Source organism: Curcuma longa, chromosome 1, assembly GCF_044706935.1.
Source record: "Curcuma longa cultivar G26 ecotype Majalengka, Jawa Barat chromosome 1, ITB_CL_G26_1.1, whole genome shotgun sequence".
In the NCBI taxonomy this organism is placed as follows: domain Eukaryota; kingdom Viridiplantae; phylum Streptophyta; class Magnoliopsida; order Zingiberales; family Zingiberaceae; genus Curcuma; species Curcuma longa.
In genome coordinates, this window is record NC_133861.1 from 16,814,712 (window position 1) to 16,839,983 (window position 25,272).

At 35.1% G+C, this 25,272-nt stretch overlaps 4 protein-coding genes across 6 annotated transcripts; 3 read left to right on the top strand and 1 right to left on the bottom strand.

The window, feature by feature from the left end:
* Positions 1-694: 694 nt before the first annotated feature.
* On the top strand, positions 695-4,576 carry LOC141843022 (uncharacterized). Its single transcript, XM_074731035.1, has 4 exons — positions 695-1,036; positions 1,504-1,810; positions 2,414-2,535; positions 3,904-4,576. The coding sequence occupies exons 1-4, from the start codon at positions 953-955 to the stop codon at positions 4,327-4,329; spliced, it is 939 nt and encodes a 312-aa protein (XP_074587136.1). The 5' UTR covers positions 695-952; the 3' UTR covers positions 4,330-4,576.
* An 877-nt stretch (positions 4,577-5,453) lies between these two features.
* On the top strand, positions 5,454-12,510 carry LOC141845948 (uncharacterized). Its single transcript, XM_074733941.1, has 5 exons — positions 5,454-6,448; positions 8,476-9,115; positions 9,770-11,174; positions 11,266-11,352; positions 12,146-12,510. The coding sequence occupies exons 1-5, from the start codon at positions 5,800-5,802 to the stop codon at positions 12,467-12,469; spliced, it is 3,105 nt and encodes a 1,034-aa protein (XP_074590042.1). The 5' UTR covers positions 5,454-5,799; the 3' UTR covers positions 12,470-12,510.
* Positions 12,511-14,318: 1,808 nt separating this feature from the next.
* LOC141822195 (ubiquitin-like modifier-activating enzyme atg7) lies at positions 14,319-19,797 on the top strand. Its single transcript, XM_074709633.1, has 14 exons — positions 14,319-14,552; positions 15,154-15,371; positions 15,605-15,796; positions 15,881-15,935; positions 16,054-16,145; positions 16,309-16,498; positions 16,596-16,686; positions 16,777-16,921; positions 16,999-17,157; positions 17,230-17,418; positions 18,122-18,286; positions 18,382-18,497; positions 18,704-18,860; positions 19,430-19,797. The coding sequence occupies exons 1-14, from the start codon at positions 14,348-14,350 to the stop codon at positions 19,595-19,597; spliced, it is 2,142 nt and encodes a 713-aa protein (XP_074565734.1). The 5' UTR covers positions 14,319-14,347; the 3' UTR covers positions 19,598-19,797.
* A 1,343-nt stretch (positions 19,798-21,140) lies between these two features.
* LOC141822205 (MADS-box transcription factor 1-like) lies at positions 21,141-24,179 on the bottom strand. Of its 3 annotated transcripts, none has more exons than XM_074709652.1 (8): positions 23,759-24,179; positions 22,656-22,740; positions 22,472-22,533; positions 22,219-22,318; positions 22,034-22,075; positions 21,893-21,934; positions 21,537-21,636; positions 21,141-21,402 (listed from the first exon to the last, which is right to left on the bottom strand). In XM_074709652.1, exons 1-8 carry the CDS (start codon positions 23,941-23,943, stop codon positions 21,377-21,379), a joined length of 642 nt encoding a protein of 213 aa, XP_074565753.1. In that variant the 5' UTR covers positions 23,944-24,179; the 3' UTR covers positions 21,141-21,376. The 3 variants fall into 3 exon arrangements, with proteins under 3 accessions (XP_074565753.1, XP_074565745.1, XP_074565759.1); XM_074709644.1 differs by having other exon boundaries at positions 21,515-21,636; XM_074709658.1 differs by having other exon boundaries at positions 21,326-21,402; positions 21,496-21,636.
* Positions 24,180-25,272: the final 1,093 nt, after the last annotated feature.

A 25,272-nucleotide genomic window follows, 5' to 3' on the forward strand; every position in this document is an offset into this window, starting at 1 on the left:
GCATTTGCGATGACCAATAACCCTTTATGGTCCATTTTCTTAACAAGATGTAGCTAATTTGCGATGCACTAAGGTTTTCCATTAACTAAAGAGTTTCCAAGAAGTGATAGTAATGATAATCACCATTTATAGGAGTTGGTTTTGAAAAAAAAATAGTTTACAATATTAATACGAAGCATTTTTATATTAAATTTTTTATTAACTTAATTAAAATTATTGAAATTTAATTAAAATCATTACAACAAAAATAAAATTCAACATAAAACTATTATAACAATAATCAATTAACTATTATAATATTATTTTATTATTATAACAATCAATTAATAGTTGTTATAATTTTTTAAAGTGAATTTTATTATGTTAAAGTGATTATGATGAAGAATGAATAATTTTGATAAGTTAATAAATTTATTTGATGTATAATTTTTTTTATAAGGTTGAATTATTTTTTTTTACAAGTCGGCGTAGTTGCAAGTAGCAACAAGATAATATTGGAAGGATGTGTTCGATATAAAATATAATGAGACATCTTTTTATTTTTTAATATCACTTTTTTTGTATAGATAATTTACATGATCAGGCTGCCCTTTTGATTTTGTCAGCAGCGCAGCAGCGGGTACGTGGCCAAGCAAACTGCCGTCCACGTCGTGCGTCACAACCAGAGCCCGTGTCCTGTCTTCGGCCTCGAAACATCAAATCAAAGTCGACGAAGTCGGATCGTCTCCCGGACTCTTCAATTTACAATTAAAATCACTGCCAGTTCGGGCACCGCCGTGATCGTTCGCCAAAGAAGGAAGGAATCCGCGCGCCTCCTCCAGTGCCAGGGGCCTTGCGGAAGAGTATCAGATTCTTCCAAATCCATACTTTGCTTCTTGGTTTTTGCAAGCGAATCGGAGGATTAGGGCTGCCCCTTCACCGCCTCTTCCTGCTTGCGGGCGGCGAGGACTCGATGAAGAAGGGGGTATGGGTCATCTTCTTCGCTGTTCTTGCACGGGTCCTGCTCGACGCCGATCGCCACGCTAGCGCAACAGAGGTCAGTGAGATTCGAAGCTCTCTGTCTAAAATCCAAGCTTTTGGGAACGGAGATGGTTGGTGCTTTTGCTTGTCTTGCTCGTTCTTACCAAGGGAACAAGTCGATTTGATCACTTTTTGTTTGTTTGCGCTCTTTGATTTCTCCTGAGAGTTTGTAATATTCTGAGATTTTTGTTCTGATGCTTTGGGTAGTTTATGTCCCTTGTAGGATTTTAGGACTTTGACTTTCCTACCTGATTTTCGGTATATGTAACAAATGTTAAAGATGTGGCATTGGGACCTTCACTGAGAATAAATATGAACTCTTTTCTTTTCTATTTTACAGTTGTTCAGTAGTACATTTTTTTTCATGATACATTTTGCAAAACGTTTTTCCCCCATCATATGACGGTGATTCAGTTTTTAGGCATGTAATGATGCATTTATATTTGTTTCTAGAATATCTAATTCTGCAACTTCTGTACTCAGACCAATGCCACTGTGACGGAGACCAACATTCACGTTGCTAATCCTGATACTGATAAGACGATCGTTGTTGGCAAAGAAAAGAAGAATTTTAATCTGGATAAAGCATCTCAAAAGAATGAGAATGAAAGTTTACAAGGGATGAGAGATAAGTCATTGGATGAGCCAAAGCCAGCAAGTTATAGTGAAAACCCAAGCTTGAACAGAACACCACAACTGGAGGATTTCCAAATGCAAGGGTGTGATTCATCAGATAGTTGCATCGATGAGAAGGATAAATTTGTTGCTTGCCTGAGAGTCCCTGGTGAAGGTAAGTTGTGGTGTCATTTGTATGAAGTATTATATTTGATATTCTCTTTGGAACAATTTTTCTAATAATGATTAGTTGGTAGAAGGCATCTTTATTATGATTTATAAATCACAGTAATGTTCCTCATGCTTTCATTAACTAACTGAAGTTTCTAGCTAGTCTGTGTCTATATTTCTCAATGTGCTATGTAGCTGAATTTCATATTCCAAATAATACTTCTACAGAAACATCTATTAGATCAGCTTATAACTTTCTTGCACTGGCATACTGCCTGAAATCTAGATATGTACTATTCACATCATGCTCAAAACTCAAAAAAGTTTGATGTCAATGGTGTAAAGCCGTTCAGTACATGGGAATGATTTGTTTCTATTGTACAAACAATACTCACCTATAGCTTCAGAAAGTTGATTAGATATTCAATGAATGTTGTGGAAGAAAAAAAATAAAAACAGGTTGTATTAGGTTGATGCATGATGTACTTGAACAATTCATTTCGAGTTATAGGAGTATTCTAATTTTGATAACACAAGATTTTTGTGAGTTAGGTCTTTTCTATTGTACAATCTTACTTAGTTGTTATTTATTTTTTCCATTCGCCAGATTCTCCACACCTTTCACTTCTGATAAGGAACAAAGGGACAAAGGACCTTGATGTTAAGATTGTTGTCCCTGATTTTGACCATTCTGAGCATGTCAGTGTTAAACCAAATCTTGACACGGAGGTATATCTCAAAACCTTTGGTACTTTGGCAAAACTATATTAGATACCCATATTTCATTGAGGTTTTATGCACATTTGAAAATTTTATAATCAACTGTAAATAATTGCCTAGTTGTGGAATGGATGCTATGATAAAAAAAGACTCTCTAGTTTTGTTATATTAACTAATCTTCTTACAATTCTGCTCCTTTTTTTAGGCATATGCTAAGTAAAAGAAAAATTCATAGCTTTCCTTCCCTTTTTCCATTATGATCGAAAATGCACCGGAAACAAACCTTCAATATTACGTGTTTAGAAAATTAAATCCTTGAATAGAGGTAGAATGCAATTCCTTGTAGATATCATGGTGATGATAATCATTCTTAGGTACTGAGACTGAAGGTTTTGTCCTGTTAAGTGCAGGATTAATGTCATTTAGCAAGTTTCAGGAATTGTTGTCCATGCTTACTTTTCCATTGTGAAGTCTGAGCAAATCTTATTGTCATATTGGCTGTGATTCTGAGATTGTTAGGTGGTTCACTTACTTGTCATTATTTGCTATTATTAGAATTGTTGAAGGTTTTTTTAACCTCAATTTTCTATTCTCACAAATAATTGTAGCTTGTATTGGAGCTACCTATTGTTCTTGATTGATCATTATGATGGTTGGTCAATTACAATGGTAATTCTACTGTTGTGAGCTTCACATTTCATTTTCTCTGCTTAAACTATAAATAAACTTATCAAGAGAGTAATGTTCATGTTAAGTAATTGAAGTCATTCATCAGGACTTTTTAATTTCCCAAATCAAGGACTGGAAGTGAAGAGAAATGATATGAAAAATGTTGAAGCCAATGTTGACCCACTGGACCCAGATATATGGACCTCCTTTTGTCGTTATGCTCTTGTCGATGGATGCTTGGTATCAAGCTGGATTAATAGTTACAAGGCAGCAGTTGCCTCTTTACATGAACATAGTTCCCATACCATTAAATGCTCTCAAGAGTCTGCAACAAAACATCTAGTTTGGTTCAAAATCTTTATGGAGAAAACAAATTAATCTCCAGAATCCTTTAATTTATTTTCCAAAATACATGACATTTGTTAGTTGGTTATTCATGGTTCAGTGCTTGCTGGATAAGGATACTTTTATAAAATTATTCAATTAAAGAAGCCCATTTAGAAAACATTTGAGCATGTACCAGTTCTAGTGTGATTTTACCTCTACATTTACTTGCTAAAGTGATTTCTCATTACTCGAACAGTTTGCTCTCTCAAATCAAGTTTAATGGGTTTATTTTGTTTAGCAAAAATGTGATGCTTAGCAAATCAAGACCTTAATTTGAATATATAAATGACTTCTCATTTCTGTTTAATTTTAATAACGCAGGTGAAAGTTTCTGTCAAAGATGGCGCAAGCAACACAACAATCACTCTACTTGCAAAAGATGGTAATTGCAGCCTCAAATTTCAGAATACGATCCCAACCTCCTTCAAGAATGAAACCTCCCGAATGCCCAACTATCTCAGTCTCTTCTCCATTAGCATCTTTCTTGCTGCAGTTGCCTTTGCTGGAGCTGCTTGGTTATCCATCAGATTCTTGCGCAAGCATGCTTCCAGATACCAGAAGATAGACACAGTGCTGCCTGTTTCGACTGGTGGAACTAAGGAGGCTGATGAGTCAGATGGTTGGGATAACAGTTGGGGAGATGGTTGGGATGATGAGGCACCTAAAACACCTTCAAAGCCTGTGTCGACTCCATCCTCCAACGGTCTTGCATCAAGGAAATTAAACAAAGATGGTTGGAACGATTAGTTTTGCATTTCCGAATCCAGACCCAACATGTAACTGTTACTGGATTTGCCGGCAATCTTCCACAGGACAATTTTTTTCCTTGCCAGGATGCAGAAAATTACCACTAGGAAAATCTATGCAGGAGTGCACAGCATACTCTATCAGCCTTTTAACAGGCGTTTATTTGAACGGAATAGGATGCATTCTCCTCTGTTTTCTTTTCTTTTTCTCGAATGTAATTTAATGGCTGAGTTTATTCTTTGGAAAATTTGAACTGTCTTTTGCTTTGTTAGCTAAATTTACTTAAGATATTGAAATTTACTTTGCAAATAATTTGCTTTGCAAACAATACATATAAAGAAAGGAAGGAGAAAATAAAAATAAAAATTTAATACATTCGTGAAGCACATTTAATAGAGAAATCACTGAGGGATGGTATTTTTATTTTTATTTTATAGATTATAAGGTAAAACGTTATCAGATAAATTAAGTAAAATGTAAATTAATCCTCTTTTATTATTTCTATGTAATGTAAAATATCTATGATCTCACAAATATTCTCATCATTAAATTAATTGATCGAACAAATTAGATAATATTGAATAACCATTTATTTCACCTCCATCTTAAAAATGATTCATTTTCACGGAAATATTTTTTCAATTTGAAATAAATATATGTATATATTTTAATATTTTTCTACCAAATAGTTTATCATAATTCTGAAAGTAAATTTGATGAAAATTGAAGGGTTTTTTTTATTAACATTATTGTATAATGAGCCACAGATGAAGTTACTCAGACGGCCTCAATCTCCGTTACTGCTCGGCCAAGCCAAAGGAATAGCCTCTCCGCGTTACGGTCCGTCTGGCCCCATGGTAAAAACCAATAAAAAAATGGGTGTTCGAGCAGGTCAATTTTTTAGTATGTTATATTTGTTCGAGTCAGTTACCTCCGTGTATCTTACCGGATCCACCGCAAAACAAGCAGTTAAATGGCAAATTACAAATAGGTCCTTACGGTTGTTTCTATGTTAGTTGTTACTGGAAATTTCCGTGCAGAGCGATTAGGGAAGGTGAGGGTAGTTTTGTCATAAGAGATCTCTATTGCCCGCACCGCCTCCACCCGAAACCCCATCTCTTCGCCTTCCTCGTCGCCTCCTCTTTTCACTTATTTTCCTCCTCTCTCTCTCTCCCCGCCGCCGCCCCTGCGACCTCGTCCCCGATCTTTTTCCACCTCGATCTCCTACCGCCCTAGCACCGAATTCTAGTTATCGTCCTATTCGATCGCGCTGCCGCGAAGACGTCGATTTGTTCGCTCGCCGCCCTTGCCTTGTTAGACCGCTCGATCAGTCGATTTCCTGCTGGATAGATTGAAGATTGCGAGAGGAGGTTTTCTGTAACGGGGTTGTTTTCTATTTGTGAGATCCCGGTCGGTCTATTGATCGATCGGGCAGTTTTGAGAAATTAGGGTTTCTGGTGGTTCTTGAAGATGCCGAGGAGTTCACGGCACCGGTCGCATCGGTCGAGGAAGCTCTCGAGGGATCGGTCGGACTCCGAGGAGGAGGAGGAGAGCCTGCGGGAGAGGAGGACCAGGGAGGAGGAGACTTCGGGAGGCAGGGTTTCTAGGGATCTGATGTCGGAGAAGCAGAGATCCTCGCATGAGCATTCTGGCAAGGAGATGGTGAGCAATAGCAACGGCGATGTCTCCGGTGAGAAGAAGCGTAAAACAAGAGAGGACGAGGAGGTGGTGGTTGCTGATCGGTGGAATGGTGGCAAGGAAAACGGCGGGAAACGGTCAAAAAGTGAGGATTTTGGTCCCACGGAGTTGGATAAAAGTTCAAAAGCAAAGACTAATGATATCAAGAGTAGGTCAAGCAGAAGGAACGATGGTCCTAATGAAAGGAATGAGGATCATGGGAGTAGGAATGACTTCCCAAAGGGGAAGTCTGAGAAAGATTCAATCCAGAGAGAAGGTAGTTATCACTACAAGGATGGAAAGGAGAGGTTCAGTAGTAAGGACAGGGAGGTCCAAGATTCCAGGCATGACAAATCTGAAGATTTGCACAGTAAGAAGTATGGCTCTAAGACTCTCTCAAACAATGAAGAACATGCAATGAAGAAAATTGCAAAAATCAATGGTAAGGAAGTGCTGAACCTTTTGGTAATTTAGTGACATGATGATCTAATACTTTTGACATGTGAAAGTTCTCTTTCCAGACACATGCATATTTGTTAAGAGTCGCTGTGACAGTGCTGTCAAATTTTCTTCTATGCTTAATTAATTAAACTGGTTGATGCTTTTTTTTTTCAATCTTGGCAACGCTATTGTTGGTAGACTGATACAGTACTTATAGTTCATGTTTCTTTAGTCTCTACCATATGATGTGACCCTTGCTTGATCGTAAATGGTTAATGATTACTACAACTATAAGAGCTGTGAAGGAGTTTACTGGCATATAATGAGAATGCCGAGTAAGATTTGGATTTCAAATCCTAGCATTCAGATGAGATTAGAAGAAATTAATGAGAGAGCTTGTCTATGAGAACTTTGCTACTTGTCTTCTCTAAAGGAAGAATTTAATATGGCTAAATTATTATTAATTCATTACTTAGCTTGGCCAACAGGCCATGGACACATTCTTTTATGCTATATCTAGACATTTTATTTTCCTTATAAGATTGTTGATTTTTCACACATTGTATGGAACTAGAACACCATGTTGTTTCTGGAAGTGGTTTGTGTCATGGATTCCCCAAATATAAATCATCACTAATATAATGAACTAAAATTTTCCTAAGAATGTAATTAGGGAAAAGGAGCTTGAAAATGATAGTTTAATTCTTTAATGCATGCATGCCTATATATTTGAGTGATATTAAATGCATCATACATTGTGTTTAACAACTCTTTATATACGTCATAATGTTCCTTCTTAGAAGTACTACAATCCAAATGACTTCTTATACTTGAGAGACTATGTAGGGAGACAAATTTCTCAAATTGGAGGCTAATCAGTTCTTATTGGAATTTGTTGGGTAATAACAGTTATAATGGTATATGATAGCAAGGCTGAAAAGAATTGCAGATTACGTTTATCATGCAAAGGCGAAAGCTTCTTATAGTTCCAGTAGGTTTGGCTGGATGGTTGACAATATCATGAGAGTAGTGGTGAAAATATTGCTATATCATTTTTTATTTTTCTTTATTTTACCTTCTGAGTCAGGTTGCCTCTAGTAAGATAAAGCAAAAAATTAAAATCAAAATGTTATAACGAATATAGAGAGGCTGAAGTTGATTTTGTTGTTGGAAGTGGTGGTTGAACATGACTAAGTTAGAATATGCGTGAGGGAGGAAGAAAGGAATTTTTGGCTCAAATAATGAGCTCATCATCATTATTAACAAAGTTTTGTTGCATGGAAATTATTAACATGTGGTGAAAAAATTGTGTACAACATTTCCTTTACTCATATTGATAAAAAAAATTGAACAGTTGAATTGGTGAGATTTATACTTTGTTGAATCCACAATAGTTTTCTAGTGTCCACTATTAGCCTTATATTGTTAGAATCATTATCTTTGTTCAGTTGCTTTTCAAATTTAAGAAATAGAAGGGTAAGGATTGCTTGCCTCCACCATGCTTGCATTGTTTTTTTTTTCAGAATAAAATACACCCTTTGGATTACAGTAGGTCTATACCAAGAATTAAGAAATGAAAAGCAACTTCTGATGATTCTCTTAACTGACTGGTGTCTTAAATACCTTGTGCACGTTGCTTTTATTGGTTCCGCATGAGAATGATTTGAGATGTCACCTAAACAAAAATGGGGTTTCTGCATATCAGTTTATAGTGTTTATGTGTTCACATCTTTTCTTTCAGCTGAGATAGTTTCATATTGACTTTTGTAATTGGAAATCAATTCAAGTTATTTTCATTTATTATTTTACCGTTTGGTTGTTATGCTTTCATTTTAGTGATATTATCAATGAACCTGTCTTTCACTTTTTTTTATCACCTTATGGGTACTTATTTCTCTTTCAATGTTTACAATAATGTCATGTAATGTGGTTCAGTCTACCACTTATATGCATTATATATAGGCATCTTAATGGTTTATCATTAAAATTCTTGTCTGATGTGTTTTCTTTCATTTTCAAAATATTCAGTAACAGAAAGTCAAGCTCAGGATTTGTTGCCCCGTGTTGAAACAGAGAAAGGGCCTGAGAAACACACCCGAAGGGATGACACTGAAGACAAGGAGAAACGGTTTGAGGATAGTAGAGACACTGATGGTAGACGACTTTCTTCTAGAGATCATAGCAGAAGTAGAAGCCATAAAGATGAAAGGCATGAAAGCACGAAGTACAAAGGTAAATACAGGAATGACTATGATCAACATGATGACAAGAACCAAGAAGAGCGGCCTTCAAAAGATCGCTCAAGTGATAAATCTGACAGATTCAACCTTAGAGATGAAAATAAATCGTTGGATGGCTATAAGAAAACTAAACTTCAGGACACTAATCAGGATGACACTTACGTTGATGCTCGTGACACCAAGCTCAAAGAAAGCAAAAGGAGAAGATATCCCAATGAAAAAGATGATCTTGGTGACCCAAAACTGAGAGGCACAAAAGAACGACATGAAATTGAGAAAAATGTATCAAGTGTCAGTAGAACTACTTCTTCCTATAATGATAAACCCAGGTCAGGATATCGAACAGAGAAGACTGATTCAAGCCCAAATAATAAACAATTTAAAGGCTTTACCAGCTCCAATACTCATTCTGTTAATGATCATTACAGGTGCACTTTTTTAATCTAAATTCACATATATTTTTTGTTATTTCCTTGGCAATTGTACCTAACAGTGGGTTGCCTTTATCCATTTCGCCTGTTGTGTAAAGCAGCAAATATTGAACTGAAATGAACAATCATTGTCATCTATTTATATTTAATATTGCCTACAGAGTTTGGCTTATAGTTGAAATGTTACAGTTATTTGTGGTTTGAGCTGTCTTCTTGGTATTCTTTTTGGAATATCTTCTTTAAGTTGAAAGAATGAAAGTTTTATTTCCACACTAGTGGTAGACTGTAACCATATATCTTGGCTTCTAGTTTGAAACTAACAATAATTGATATGGCACTTTTTTGAATTTCATCATTGATTAAGATATTGATTTGACTGTAGTTTGATAGACTTGTTAGTTCAATTTCATACTGAGCTATACATTATGGCTGCATATTGCCTCTTTTCATTTGTGGACAATCATATATTTGAGCAAAATAATTGGGAGATAATCTTTTCTTGCTAGTTGTTTTTGGTGGAAAGTGATTCATATTGCCTAGTTCTGTTGTCTACAGTTTCATGATTTAGTCTTTGAGGCTGAAGTTTTGCCTGGGATTTGATCTTGGTCTTGGTTAACCTGTTCAATTCTTACTAATCTATGTTCTCTGCAGGGACATGTCAAGGTATGAAGACTCAGGTCATAGAGTATTGGCACCTGAAGAAAGACGTTCCAACACAAATCTCAAAGGAGATTCTATGACTTCAGGGCCGCGTGATAGAAACACTGCTCGATCTGGGAAGCTAAGTACAAAGGATGACATCCATTCGGGTGAATTATTGGTAGAAACTGTTGCTTCTGTAAAGTATGATCGGGCTCCAAGATCAGATGAATGTAGTTCACCAAATCAGTCAAAGGCAAGATCTTCTTCAACTAAAAGTTCTCATCGAATTTCTGAAAGATCACCATCTAAATATGACCGAGCTTATAGACAAAGCCTTGACACTGAAATTATCCAAAGGAATGCTAGCTATAAAGAAGGTGATAGAGGAGAGTTTGATTCAGAAAAGCCAATTACAGATGATATGCCTAAGGCTGGTGTTAGTGCTAGGGAATCAACGCCTATTGGGTCGGCACCTGTTTACCGAAGTAGTAATATTTCAGACCGCTCACCTAATTACCTCCGCCCTCCACCATCTTCAAGGGTTGGGATTGACAGCCCATCAGTCTTGGGTCCATATCAAGAGGATAATAAAGCTCATAGTAATGACCGTAGATCTAATAGTCGTTACAAACGAAGTGAACTTGGATTTGAAAGGGGACATGGAAATGCCTGGAAAGTTGCCCCAAATTGGTCTGCACCAGCCACAAACGTTTTTATGCCTTTGCAACATGGACCACCTTCTACTGGATTTCATCCAGCAATGTCCCACTTTCCACCTCCTCCCTTGTATGGAGTTAGACCTATGGATTTGGCACATGGTGGTGTTTCTTATCACATACATGATATGACTGAGAGGTTTTCTGGTCATGGCAGGCCGTTTGGTTGGCATAATTCTGTTGATCAATTGTGCCATCCTCAAATGCAAATGTGGGATAGAAGCAATAGTATGTTCAGTAATGAGTCCCATATATATGGTAGGCAAGAGTGGGATGATAATGGACAGCTAATGGGCAGTAGAGGTTGGGAAATGGGTTATGAGATGTGGAAGGATCACAATGTTAACAGTATGGATCCAGCATTGAAGAAAGAACTGCAGTCTTCAACACACTCTCTAACTGATGAACTAGTCCAATCAAAGTGTTTACCAACTGAAAGCAGTGGTGGAAAGCAATCAAGTGACACAACCACTTCTAAGAATGATATGGAGTCTCCCCCCAAAACTGTAACCAAGAGGACATTTGAGCCCTCTCATGTTGTAGAAAATAAAAAAGTGAATTATGTCCCAAATTACCTTTCCAGGATTGATATCTCACCTGATCTTGCTAGATTGGAGTTGTATGAAAGGTGCACATCCCAAGTGGTAAAATCTGACACTAAAGATGTCTGCAGTTATACTAATTCTGGATGTTTCCAGGTATATATAGTACTTTCATATTGACAAAAAAGGTAGAAATATGACTTATTTGGTCCTGTTTTATGTAAATTTATAATATGTTTTGTTTCAGATGAACAAAGATGGCAAGATAGAAAAAATAGATACGAGTGCTATTCTGAAGTCATTCTATCCCACTGCCAAAGATGATGTTTTTAAGGTATATCCTTATCTCATGAATTTTCACACCATTAATTCAGTGGGACATTCTAAATTTTGACAAAACTAATGTTTTCTTTGTTTTAGAAGAAAATTTTCTGTTTATTGTCATGCTAGTTCCTAATATTAACACCTAAATTAAAAAAAAAAAAATGTATGCATACGATACATTAGACTGATTGCTGTGTTAGATTTACGTTTCTGATACAATTCAAACTTGTCTGGATTCAAGGCTTGGCCCTACCTGGCACGACACAGTAGAGGCTGTGTCTGACTCGAGGCAATGTTCAGTCCCGTCTGCCTATTAATGAGTTGTCAATTTTGAATAGTTAATTAATTTATTGTAATTTTTCATATTTTCTATCATTGTCTTATATTTTTTGTTACTTTTGTATTATTTTATAAATTTTATTACTAAATTCATGGTCAGCCTGTGCTGGTCATGTCTGGCCCTGTGCTGTGGGCTGTCTCTGCGGGTTGTGCTGGCACTGGGATGCTGATCTACTAGACCCAAGCACAGCCAGATGACACCTCTAGCCCGGCACATGAATCGGGGGCTTTATTTTGATCAGCTGATACCGAGCCTTGGTTTCATCGTTTTGTTTTTAATCACATAAACAACTCTATTTGAGAACTGTGTTTGACTATCTCGATTTAGCATTGGCAAGAACAACATGCACTTGCTCATCCTCTTTTATTGGAAATCTTTGGCTGATGGAAGCCCACGCGCTGATAATGATGGCTCGATTTTTTGATTCTGTTGATTATATATTTATTGTTTTTATCCCCTGCAGAAAGCCATGTCCCTGTATCATAAACAAAGCACAAGATATGTGAAACTTGCTGCCCCAGAAAAGAGTTGTTCTGAAGAAACCAAAACATTGGTTTCAGAATCTTCAAAAAACGAGATAGCCCAGGATGGTGGTGACTCGGCATCCCTAGTGAAGCTACCTATTTTTGCTGATGATCCTACTGACAGCATGCAGGTAGATAATGCCACCGTTCAGGAATCTGATCATCTTGTATCTGATTCTGTTCCTAGTGCTGTTGCTCATGATGCGGGAGAGAGTATCGTAAGTTTAAGTCGGATACCTTATTCTGATGAAAATACACATTGAACAATTATAATTCTGTTTGCTAATGTCATTGCCCGTCTTTTTTTTTAAAAAAAAATAATTCCCTTCGATTTGGATTCCCATTTTTTCCCGTGCCCGTTCCTTGTGAGAGGCTCAAGAGCATTTTTTTTTTTTCCATTTTCTTTTTTTATTCAAAATATCGTCAAGCAATATTGATTCAAAAATTTAAAATCATTTTTTATGGGAAGAAATCATCTTCACATTTTTTAAGAAAAGGATCGGATTTGTGTACATTTCTGTATTCTGTCGTCTTATGTTTTTTTTTATTTACAAGAGCAAAACATTATTTTTTTAAAAGTAAGAGGCTTGCAATTCTTTTTTATTTTGAAATGCTTTGTTCATTTAACAGTTTATTAATTAAAAATAAAATTATATAAAAACAAAAAAAATCATATTAAAATAAAATAATAAGATCATAAATATGTTTTGGAGTGGAGAATTTTAAATCTGATTTTGTTTTTTGGTTTTAAAATATTTTAATTTACTTAGCAATTTTAAATAAAATTAATGGACGGATTAAACTATATTAATAAGAAACAAAAGTGAGATTTGAACTTCTTAATTTTGAAAACTTTAGATTTATATTAGCCAAAAACGTTAATAAAGTTTAAATTTGGTTTTTATTTTTAATTCTGAAATACTTTAATTTATATTAGCCAAAAACGTTAATAAAAAATAATATCAAATTTAAACCTCTCAATCTCTTTATCTTAAAAACACAGAGTTTATTTTTTTGGATTCCATCAAAATTATTTGAAATATAAAAATATATTAAAAAAAGTAAGATCAGATTTAAATTCCTCGTGTTCTAAGAAACATATACATGTTCTTATGTTTTGATTTGATCAAACCGATTACATGGATGATTAAAATTTGCTAAATGAATTAAAATATTTTCATACAAAAATAATTGAATTCCTTACTGCTCTCAGTGATAATGCAATCTATTAATCATCTTGAACCAATGTTATTTGATGGTACTATTTCGAAAAGAGAAAAAAAAATAAGGACGTGAAAGAAAGGCACACCTTTAAATAAAAATATAATAGGGAAGCCACTGCACATTAAACCCGATGGCATTATTTGAAAAATCCATCAGTAATTTTGAGCGAAAATATTTATTCTACTTTTTATAATTCGTTTACTTTTTTTATTTCATTTTGAATGATTTAGAATATCACATTTTATCTTTTATAATTTACAAAAAAAATCTTTCCTATATTAATATTTACCGGAATGATAGTCATCTAAATACAACATGCTTATTTACTAATACAACATGGAGAAGCCCATAAATCTCAACTTATTTTTTTTATTAAATAATTCAAGATGTTTCCTAAAACTTTTTTACATTTTAACCTTCTTTTTCTCAAATTGCACGAGACATTATTTTAATCTTTTCTTAAATAAACTTAAATCTAAAAAATATTTTTCACATGTCGATATGTTTAAAACTGCTCTTTTATTTCATTTTTTCTATTGTATATATTTAATAGTTTGGTATTTAACTATCTCTAATAAAAGAATATTATAATTATAAATATTTTATTTTATTTTGTCATCTTAGATAAGTAAATGGAACAAAATCTACATAGAATAAAATTTTAATTTAATTCACCCCATTAGTTCGATTATTCAAACTTAATTTGTTAAATATATCTTCAGTTTATTATCAATGTGAAAGAAAAATAATTATTTTCTTTTGTAAATTATGAGAGAAAAATATGGTATATTTTAAATTATAGAATAATCTGTTGTAAAATGAAATTTTCTCTGATTTTAAAAGAGTGAAATTGCTCCTTTATTATTTATCAGAAGGCGAAGGCGTGGTCTCCTTGAGCAGCACGACAACGAAAGGAGATGGCGTCGGAGACCTCATCGACGCCTTCTTCGTCTCCTGCGTCAGCGGAGCCGTCTTCTTCCTCTTACACCGCCATCCGTGATCCTGGAAGAATCCTTCAATTCGATCCATTTCAGAGCCTGGTGGATGAGGGTTTCTGGCATCGCCTCTCTTCCCTGAAGCTAGACTCCCTCGGCCTCGACCAATCCCCCATCTCTCTCACCGGTACAAGTTCTCTCTCTCTCTCTCTCTCTTTTTTCTTTTTGTTTTCTAAGTTGATTCCTCTGCGGATCTGTGAAAATTATCCTCCGTAGATTAGCCTTACATTGTGTAGGAGCATATCCCGGTTCTATATTGTGAATTCAGCTATTTGGAAGATTAATCGGTTATAATAGAAATTGTTATCTGTTTCTCCTCATTTTCTGGGCAATTTATCTGCGCTGTTGTTCTTTGCTTGGGCAATTTCTGTTTACCGCTCCTCTACCTGTATTTTTTGTTCTGCTGTTGCAAATGAGTTAATGCTATGCTTCATTCCTGCAAAATATTCCTAAACAGCTTATCATTTGAACGTTCAGCATAATCAAAGTGAAATAAATTTAACCCCGGAAAGTAAACATGATCAACTTGATGAGAAAGAAAGGTTGCTGTACAACAAGGATCAGTACGAGTATTATGTTATAAATACTTATAAATCTTTCTCTTGTGGGTTTCAAGTTTGAATTGAAATACTTTGCCACTTATACTAACTTATTGAGTCAAAATAATGTGCTAGATTGGATAGCACTATCCCTTTGATGCGACATTAATCAGCAGATTGCTTTGGTAGGTTTCTTTGCACCCTGTTCACATTCTGAAGTATCAAATCGCTTGGCACTTCTTGCGGAATCATTGCCTCCTGATCCTAAGCAGCTAGAATCACCACTTGAGAGAGTTCATGGTAATCGGAATAGATGTCCTGTTCCTGGAACTCTTTACAACATGAATACGTTGGAGAGCTTCAAAGCCCTTGACAGAGTATCTCTGCTCAAAATTGAGGCACAAAAGGTATTCTATTGATAAATTGTTATTCCATCAATAAGTTCATGATCTTTTTTGGGCTTCTACTTGTAAAGTTGTCTACCTATGTGAATGCTTTCATTATTAACTATGACATGCACTTTTTCTTTGAATTTTCATGATAACCTGTGAAATTTTCTTTTCATAATTATATCTGAAATAAATGAAGGAGAAAAATAAACCTCTTGTTCACGTGCTAACTGCATGTTATATCCATTTAGATATGGGATGATATACATTCTGGGAAGGTAGAAGAGGATAGTGCTGTGCTTTTGAGATTTCTTGTCATCTCATTTGCTGATCTGAAGAAGTGGAACTTCCTTCACTGGTTTGCATTCCCTGCTGTGGTTCTTGATCCCCCAGCAATGATACTCAATATTCAATCAGCAAAAGATGCACTCAATCAGGATCAGGTATAATGATTTATAGAGTGTTTCATTGTACTTTCAAAACACATCAAGTTGGCATACCTTAATTGTGTAATTTTAATATAACAGGGACAATCCTTGTCTGCAGTAATGAATGAATGGCGCAATTCAAGCTTAACAACAGGTCTGTGTTTTGACTTCTTTTCCAATTTGGTTAGTCTGTTTCCTATTTGAACTGGTTTTAGTAAGGAGCATATAAGTCCTGTGTTCTGGTGACATGCCATTCTCCATTCATTATACAGATGTGCCATTCTTCTTGATCATCATATCTTCATCACATGCCACTGTTAGGCATTTGAAGGATTGGGAAGCTTGTCGAGATGATGGTCAAAAGGTTTGTAATTTGGAAAATTTCTATTTTTGATTTTATTATGCTATCAGTGGTTGAAAGTTGGCTACATAGAGAGTGGATTTTATCTTATTTAAAAAAATTTCTTTAGCGAAGTTTTGAGCTGAATCGTTGTCTAACTATCCTGTTCAATTTTGTATTGGTCTAGTTGTTATTTGGATTTTATGATCCAAGTTGTCGTGCAACTAACCCTGGATGGCCTCTTCGCAATTATCTTGCCTTCATTAGTTTGAGATGTAAGATTGGGAAAATCCAATTCTTTTGCTACCGTGAGAAGCATGGTTTTGCTGATTTAGGTTTATCTCTTGTTGGTGAAGCTGTGGTCTCACCGCCACAAGGTAGATGAATCAGTGTCACATGATTATTTGTGGATGCTACAAGTAGCATATGTTTTCCTGTTTGCCTGGATGACCAATACCTTTATTGTTCTTGTAGACTGGAGAGAACCACAGAATATTCCTAAAGCTGTAGGCTGGCAGCCAAAGCCCAAAAATACAAGGCTTGCAGAATCTATGGATCCAGAGAGGTAATTCCTAATTGAGGGAGCATCGAACTCACAATTAAATTATAGAGTTATAACCATGCAAAGATGCTGAATTTTCTTCCATATCTGCAGGTTGGCTGTATCAGCTGCAGATTTGAACTTGAAGTTGATGAGATGGCGTACTTTACCATCTTTAGATTTAAATATTTTGTCTAATGTTAAATGTCTACTTCTAGGTGCTGGTACTCTTGGTTGTCAGGTTGCCCGTATGCTTATGGTCAGTAGTTTCTGCTGTGGTTGACTGTCAGAGTATATTTCTTACCCTGTTCAGTTAATTATGTTATTTTTTGGTAGGCCTGGGGTGTGAGGAAGATAACACTAGTAGATAGTGGCAAAGTAGCCATGTCTAATCCAGTGAGACAATCTTTATATACATTTGATGACTGCCTTAATGGTGGTAGTTTTAAAGCTGTTGCAGCTGCATCAAGTTTAAAACAGATATTTCCGGCTATGGTGGGTCTTTTAATGGGTTAGCTTTGCTGAGACAATGATATCATATCGCTAATTGACTACCATAACTTGCAGGAAGCAGAAGGTATACAACTTTCAATACCAATGCCTGGACATCCTATACCTGCCAATGAAGTAGATCATGTTCATGAAGACTGCAAGCAACTCTGGGACTTGATTTCTTCCCATGATGTGACATTTTTGTTGACAGACACGAGAGAAAGCAGATGGCTCCCGGCACTACTTTGTGCAAGTGAGAACAAAGTGAGTTGTTCTGTCATATTGGCAGAAAGATTATTGTCGATCATTATGATAATCTAGTGGCTGCAATCTTTTTGGGATTTTATGTTGTCAGCTTGCCTTTTTTTTTTCTGTCCAAAACAAACAAAAAAAAAATCATCTGTCGTTCCTGTATCACAAATATAATAAACTGAACATCATTCAATTTAATTTTCAGCTCCTTTCATTGTGAGTATATATTGTTGGTGAAAGATAGGGACTTAGAGATTTAACATAGAAGATCAAATTAAGGTGCATGGATGCTAAATGGAACTTATAGCATGGAGATTAAGATAAAGGTTGCATGGGTACTAAATGGAGCCTATATAGTCCTTTATACCATGTCCTGAATGTTACATAAATTTATAACATCAATTTATGATTGAAACAAGTTAGTTCCTCATATGTAGCTCTGAATGTGTCTTTGATGCTACTGCTGTTGAGGCTAAGTGGGTTTCTACATTAGACTTTAAGCAAAAACCTTTTGTAGAGGAAAAGTTAGGAGAAAGCATTACAAATTCACTGCAGCATGTTAAACAACTTAGTCAAAATTGAAGTAATGATAAAAACATTTCAAAAAATCCTGTTATAATCTTTAGTCTCAGTTGCTAATCAGATAGAGTACTTCATTAGAATGAAAAGATGATTACTGCTAACATTTAGGCGTCTTTTTTGTTTCATTTTATAGGTCGCTATTACTGCAGCTTTGGGTTTTGATAGTTACCTGGTCATGCGCCATGGATCCGGTCCACTTATCAGTGTATCAGATCAGACAGACAGCCCATCTACCCTAGATGATGGTGGGCAGCGGTTGGGGTGTTACTTCTGCAGTGATATTGTTGCCCCTATTGATGTAATTCTCATCATTTATATCTTCTGAAGATGCTCATTCTTAGATCATTATGATAGTGCTCTTTTGCTTGCTAAAATTAATCACTATCTGTGCAGTCGACATCAAATCGCACATTAGACCAACAATGCACTGTTACACGCCCTGGGCTCGCACCCATAGCATCTGCCCTGGCAGTGGAGCTCTTGGTTGGACTTTTACATCATCCAAATGGGTAATCTTCTCAAAACAGTGCTGGAAAAGGAGAAAAAACAATATTTCATATTGCTTCTCTATTATTTGATCAGTTTCTTCAGCATTTATTTAATTTTCCATAGTAATGTGATGCAAGTAGTGTACTAAAATGAGACATAAGTCAACGTGCTATTCTCGTGTTTTTTCAGTGGTGATGAATCATTTCTTTGTTTCCTTTCTTTCCAGGATATATGCACCGGGTGAGATTGCCAACTCCATTATGAGCTCCAGTAAGGAACCACTTGGTATTTTGCCGCATCAAATTCGAGGTTCACTTCCTCAGTACTCCCAACTGACACTCCTTGGTCACTCATCTAATAGCTGCACAGCTTGTTCCAGTACCGTGAGTTGATTTTAAACACTTATTTTCCTTTTTCTAGCTGTTTTGTTTTATTTCACTGTCACTAAATCGTCATAGACACTCCCAGTTTGGTTATCAATATTGGACAAACGATTAGTTGACTAGGGATAAGGAAGTTTGAATAAAAGTGAAAAGAAAATTCCTTTTCTGTTAAAATGTAAATGCATAATAGTTTTGATATGGCTTGGATTAATGCATGGTGAGTTCTAGTAAATGGCAACTGACAGAAAAAAAATTGTATAGAAGGGACCTCTCATTAGCAAATCCTAATGGAGGGTTCCTCCTCAACTGTACAATTAGATATATTTTTAATCTAGGCGGCTTACTAAAATCTGGGTTTGAGTTTTTGGGATCACATCATCAATGGCATGAAAAATAGTCTGGATCATATGTGGGTCGGAAGGGATTCGACATAACATTTGCGATAGAGGCTACTCCCTGTAGGATTTGCATTCAAATGAGTGATTGCACAAGCTCATACATGACCTCATTCTATTCAATTGATGCTTTTAAACAGTTGTATTTTTGAGATGTTTCCCCTGCTTCTGCAGGTGGTGTTAGAGTTCAAGAGGCGAGGCATAGAGTTTGTACTGCAAGCTATTAACCATCCCACTTACTTGGAGGATTTAACTGGACTAACAGAGTTGATGGAATCTGCCAAGTCTTTCAATTTGGACTGGGATAAAGAAACTAGTGATGACGATGATGCTGATCTCTAACTTCATTCAAAATTTCATCTTCAAGTAACAACTTAATCAACTAAATCATCTTCATCCGAACGATCTCTATCAAGAACATTGCTGGTGTTGTTTTACAGCCACATTGTTTAATTTATAGATTTGCCAGTGTACAAACTAATTATCTACTGGTTTACAAAAACATACAAATTCTTTGGTTACTGACAAAGGTATAGATCATCTTGAGGGTGTATGAACTGAAATTTTTAGTGCTTAATATCTATATTCTTCTTTTGCTCTTCTTATTTGTAATGTCTATACTTTGAACGTTCCAAAACTTGTCACTTTTTTCCTGTTCTTTTATGCTTTTGTACTGTTTCTTTAGTGATAGTTGAACTAACCATTCTCTCAGAAACAGACCTTGTGTGGAATCATGAATGATGTTCACTGACTATTTTTGCACAAATCTATTTTCCAAATAACCTACATACTTTATGCGTTTTAGAATTTTTGAATCCATTCACAACGTTTGGATCCGTGACCTACACATCACAAACTACCTGGAATTTAAAACTAGATTTGGATGAACAAGAAACAACAGAGCAACATATCTTACAAACATCTCAATGGGCATGAGCGCGAAGAAAAGGTACACTATTCTTCAATGTCTTTCAGATGCGAGGGTTTAAGTTTGTGTCATTTTCCATCTAGGCCAATCTGAATCCATCATCGCTCATCCAGTTACTGAGCACTTGCAATATGGTCAATAAAATGAAGTTAGAGGTCGCATAATGCCTGATTTACCTTCCTTTATTAAGTTGTGGGCCGGTCATAAGAGCATTTTGGTTCATTAAGTTGCGGGGCCGGTTATAAGAGCATTTGGTGAAGTGGAAGAAAGCAAATCTAAGTGGGAAAAGTATCTTTCTCTTAATTGTGCACATTTTTTGCATGAGGGGGAAAAATAAAATAAGTGTTAGAAAAAATTTTCAACGATATTTTTTATTCATTTTGTTTGACAGAAAAATTAAAGGTAGACAAAAGAACAGGGGAAAAAAATCATTGCTCAATTTCTCTATATATTGTTTGCATTCGATTTGGACATAAACTCATTTTACCTACACAACTGAACTTAAAATTTAAAATTATTTCTTTTTTCCAATAGATTTATATTTTTAATGTATATTTTTTACAAATGAAAATTTTAAATTTTAAGTTTCTTTTATTTTCCTTCTCTAAAAAAAATAGCCGGATAAAGATATCTTATAATTGTATTTATCATTTTTTCCCTTAGCTATATTCTTCGTAGGAATCAAGTTAATGTTATCCCTGTTATGCCACAACTTGGTGAATCTTAGCAACTTCTATCACTTCCTTTTTACAAAAAGAAAAAAAAAGAAATTATCACACATATCATAACGATTTATGATGATACTGCATCAATAAATTCTTTTCGTTAAATAATATCTATTCATCCTTATCTGTATGTTCCCACGGATGCCTCCGGCTAGATCAGTTGCCATTTTCTTCAAATGCCATCTGGAGACAAAGTTCTGAATCCCAACAGATGATTAAGATAACTCAAATGTACTTTACAAAACTTTGTGATATTTGTACGATATGATCTTTTTACATACATGCACACCATGAAGAAAGGTTTATATAAGAACCTTTCATGACCTTTCTCATATGTTTAAATATGTTCTCAAAATATGAAATATTAATTTTAACTTCATTCTATATACGTAGTTTGGGATCAAGATCTTCACATCCATTGCCGGACAAATTCTTCAACATCATCCGGCATCTCGGTAAATTCACCATTCAAAAGGCCCATGGAGGGATTGGATCTACGAATAATCAACATTAAAAAGTGGAAGTTAAGGACTCAAAAATTTGGATTTATGATTTCAGAAGGGAGGATTAAGATACAAAATTCTCACTAATTAATCGAGCAATTACCCAATTTCCACAGGAGGATCACCTTCGAGAGGTTGAAACTCCAATTGATCAGCATCCATATTGTTGTTATCACCCTCTTGCATTGAGCTATCGAGGAAATCATCCGCAACTACTTCTTGCAACTGACAACAACAATAAAAAAGAAAAGAAAAAAAGGAACCTCTCATTTTGACATTAAATGTAGACAGAAATTAAAGTATGTCTTTTCCATATTCTTCTGTTTTTGTCATCTAAATAGGACTTTAGGAGTAAGTGATATTTAATCATTTTTAGCATCTGATGCATTCAATAAAGTCATGAACAAAATTATTACCAAGAAAAAGAATTGTTACTAAAGGGATAACAAATATTTTGGAATCAGGCAACTTCATGTACTACCTTCTTTCTCAGGGCTATGTTAGATTCTTGCAACATGTTTTCCTGCATGCATTGAGAAGCGGTGTGGTCACACAGTATATGTATCTTGATTAAATAAAAGGAGAATAAATGTAAGCAAAATTAATCTGGACTGTAAAATACCTTACATTTAAGATCAGATATCTGATTAGTAATTACTTCTCTCTGGAAGGCAAGAAAAACAGTGAAGTTACAATTAAATATAATTAAAATGAAAACTTTCTATTTATATTTGCCCTATTCATTTAGGTATTTATGTAATGTATCTAATTTAGCAATACCAAATTTATATATGTACGCACACCAACCTTTGTTGATCTGATATGGCTTAAAGATACTTCAATTTGATTCTCAAGTTGATCAAGCTCTTTATCGTTTAGGGACTGTAGATCTTCACCAAGCAAGTTTCTGAATATTGACATGGGTAATTAAGTAGAGGATTATCTTAAATATTTAATAAAACGTTTCTCCAGTAATATGAATACTACAATAAATCTGCATAAACAAGAAAATATTAAATTCACGAAGGAAAATTAAATCAAAATATAAAGAAATCAAGACCTCTGAGAACGTTGTAGAAACTCAACTCGTGTTTTCAGCCTCAAGAATTCTTGATAATTATCCTGTTTTTAAAGAAACAACAATCAATTTATAATACAGGGAATAGAAATTAAGAGTCACTAATAAAAGGAATGCATATGAAAGCATAATATTACAAAAGAGGGAGTGGAGTTAATTAATTTACCTGTATATCATTATTTGATGAGACCAAGGATGCTGATGGATTATTATGGCTACACCTTCGATACCGTTCAATTATTTTAAGCAAACTGGTTCAAAGTGAAAAACAGTAACCAGAATGTTAAAGAAAATTATAAGGGAGAAATTAAAGAAAATGACTACTTTCCACAAAATCTTTTGTGATAAAAAATACATGGGTAATTATTTTAAGAAGTATGTACATGGCTTAAATAAAAAGTGGATGCACTAATGCACATAATGAACAGAACATATACCTATGTAATCTACAGAATGAATATACATTAGACAGAAAAAAAATAAACAAACAAAGTCGGAAACACATGGTCTATAAAATGAATGCATATATGAGGATTTAACAACAAATAAATATGATCAGAGTAACAAATGTACAAGTGCTTAATTATGATGCCCCCTTCATAACTCATAAGCCTAAGAAGATCTTTTTGGAATTTGCATGCGAAGTAGGATGTTCACAGTTTTGAGGGTGGGTAATTTTTAGTCAAAAACTTATGTGAGTTATCTTGTAGGTCATCTGAGAGTTTTTCTTTCTTAAATTAATAAAACATGATTGTGATTTGATAAATTGAGCTTTTAAATATTGGGAATGCTTTTGAATTTGATTACATATTGATATTTGTACCATCTTTCTATATCATATTTCTTTACTGTTTCAAAATGACAATTGATGAAGCAGATGCAAAATGAAGCAGATGCAAAAAAAAAAAAAAAAAAAGAAGGATCTTTAATTAAGCCTTAATAGCATCGGTATCTCCTTGTGACATAGGATATATCTTGTATAAATTCCTTTTGTTTGTTTCAATTTTAATTTTATATTTTTCTTTTCTTATTTATCTTTCTTGTTTTATCTAACTCCTTGGATCATGAACAGCACCCAACCCTATTTATCACCACCATGAATCAATGCAACAAAATAAAGATACAGTTTAAGACGATCCTGAAAGACGGATATATTCGAGATAGTGAATCAGAGATTTGAAAGAGAAAAAAAACGCGATGGTTACCGAATTAGACATCGAAAACTGAATCAAAAAAAAAACCTAGAGGTGGAAATTGGATTACAAAAACCTGGAGGTGGTGGAGGACTGGAAGAGCTTGCCGCGGCTGGAGAAGATGATGAGGGCGAGTTCGACGTCGCAGAGAACGGAGAGCTCGTAGGCCTTCTTCAGCAGCCCGGCCTTCCTCTTGGAGAAGGTCACCTGCCTGTTGATCTTGTTCTCTATTCTCCTCACCTCGACCCTCCCGCGCCCCATCCTCAACCGATAGAAATCAGACGATTAAGAACAATGAAAAAAGGAAACGAGGGGCTTTGAAGACGACCGTGTTCCCAGCAAGCGAAGAGGCCGAGTAGGAGAAAATGAAGCACGCCGATCGAGAAAAAGTTTAGTGGATAGCGCCCGCGTCGAGGACGGAGAGGTCAGTGGCTGCTTCAATTTGGTCCTGCAATTTTAGGGTTTCAGCAGGCAGACAAACTCCGTCATTCTCGTACGTCACTCGATCCCTTTGCTTCAGAAGAAGACGACGACCCCTTTATGCTAATTGGAAGACGTGATTTTGAAATAAAAGAATATTCGAATTGTAATTTTACCAAACTGCCCTCCTGTGTAATATTATATAAGCCCATTTAAACCCAAAAACCTCGCCATCAATTAATTTAAAAATTAATCTATAAATCATTATGTATCTCATTGTCGGAGAGATTTTTAAGATTGAAAGGTGAAATAAAATTATAAAAATATATAAATATTTTTTATTGATCAAAGATATGATAAACGAGTTTTAAACGGAATTACAAACATGGAAAGTTCTCAGAACAATTTGCCTGGCCACAAACAGATGACAATACAACTGAATTATGGCCTGGCCACAGACGAGGAAGAAAAATTAAAGATGAATAAGAATATATATATATATATATATATATAATCATCTCACATGGGACTGAAGAATCCCAATCTTTTTGGGAGATTTACTACCAACAGCCAAGAGGCTAGGAAAATAAAATATTAGATGATAGAAACAAAATGCTGCATTTATCCGATTCGATCGTCCCCCTGTTGAGAAAAATGTAGCATCACTGATCTGCCTTTTGATCCATGATCTTTTGTCCGCCACCAAGGCGGCGTCGAAATGGCAGGGAAGAGTTGCTTATTCAGCGATTGCATTTTCAGTCTGCATCAAGCAACTGCAGCCATTGACAAGGATGAGAAAAGGCAGAATAATGGCGACTGAAGAAACAAAACGTTCCAGAAAACAAAGTCATGTATGGTCGCCCTGTCGCTCTGTTTATCATTACTCAAAAGAACAATCAAATAAAATCAAAAAATTTAAATAGAATAAATATCTTAAAAGTAAGCTGTGTTTCATATTTACTAATAGATGAATTAAAAAAAAAAGAAAGACATCTCTCTACTTCAAAATTAACCGTGTTAAAACTTAAACATTTGAGAGGGCCACCTTCTAGTCTGTACTCTCGGCCACTAGAAAAGTCCCACTAGCTAGATACCAAGTGTCGTCAGATCTTTCTTTTAAGTAACTTTTAAAAGCTGACTGTAGAACCCCATCTCACATTATCTCCATAA

Bases quoted from the DNA above. Each gene is read 5' to 3' on its own strand.
- LOC141843022 (XM_074731035.1), top strand. From the start codon at position 953: ATGAAGAAGGGGGTATGGGTCATCTTCTTCGCTGTTCTTGCACGGGTC. The intron at 1,037-1,503 runs GTCAGTGAGATT...TTCTGTACTCAG, and splicing joins GCCACGCTAGCGCAACAGAG to ACCAATGCCACTGTGACGGA. The intron at 1,811-2,413 runs GTAAGTTGTGGT...TCCATTCGCCAG, and splicing joins CCTGAGAGTCCCTGGTGAAG to ATTCTCCACACCTTTCACTT.
- LOC141845948 (XM_074733941.1), top strand. From the start codon at position 5,800: ATGCCGAGGAGTTCACGGCACCGGTCGCATCGGTCGAGGAAGCTCTCG. The intron at 11,175-11,265 runs GTATATATAGTA...GTTTTGTTTCAG, and splicing joins CTAATTCTGGATGTTTCCAG to ATGAACAAAGATGGCAAGAT. The intron at 11,353-12,145 runs GTATATCCTTAT...TATCCCCTGCAG, and splicing joins CCAAAGATGATGTTTTTAAG to AAAGCCATGTCCCTGTATCA.
- LOC141822195 (XM_074709633.1), top strand. From the start codon at position 14,348: ATGGCGTCGGAGACCTCATCGACGCCTTCTTCGTCTCCTGCGTCAGCG. The intron at 15,797-15,880 runs GTATAATGATTT...TTAATATAACAG, and splicing joins ATGCACTCAATCAGGATCAG to GGACAATCCTTGTCTGCAGT. The intron at 18,287-18,381 runs GTAATTCTCATC...CTATCTGTGCAG, and splicing joins ATATTGTTGCCCCTATTGAT to TCGACATCAAATCGCACATT.
- LOC141822205 (XM_074709644.1), bottom strand. From the start codon at position 23,943: ATGGGGCGCGGGAGGGTCGAGGTGAGGAGAATAGAGAACAAGATCAAC. The intron at 21,637-21,892 runs GTAGTACATGAA...TGTTGTTGTCAG, and splicing joins ACATAGCCCTGAGAAAGAAG to TTGCAAGAAGTAGTTGCGGA. The intron at 21,403-21,514 runs GTAATTGCTCGA...GATTATTCGTAG, and splicing joins GATCCTCCTGTGGAAATTGG to ATCCAATCCCTCCATGGGCC.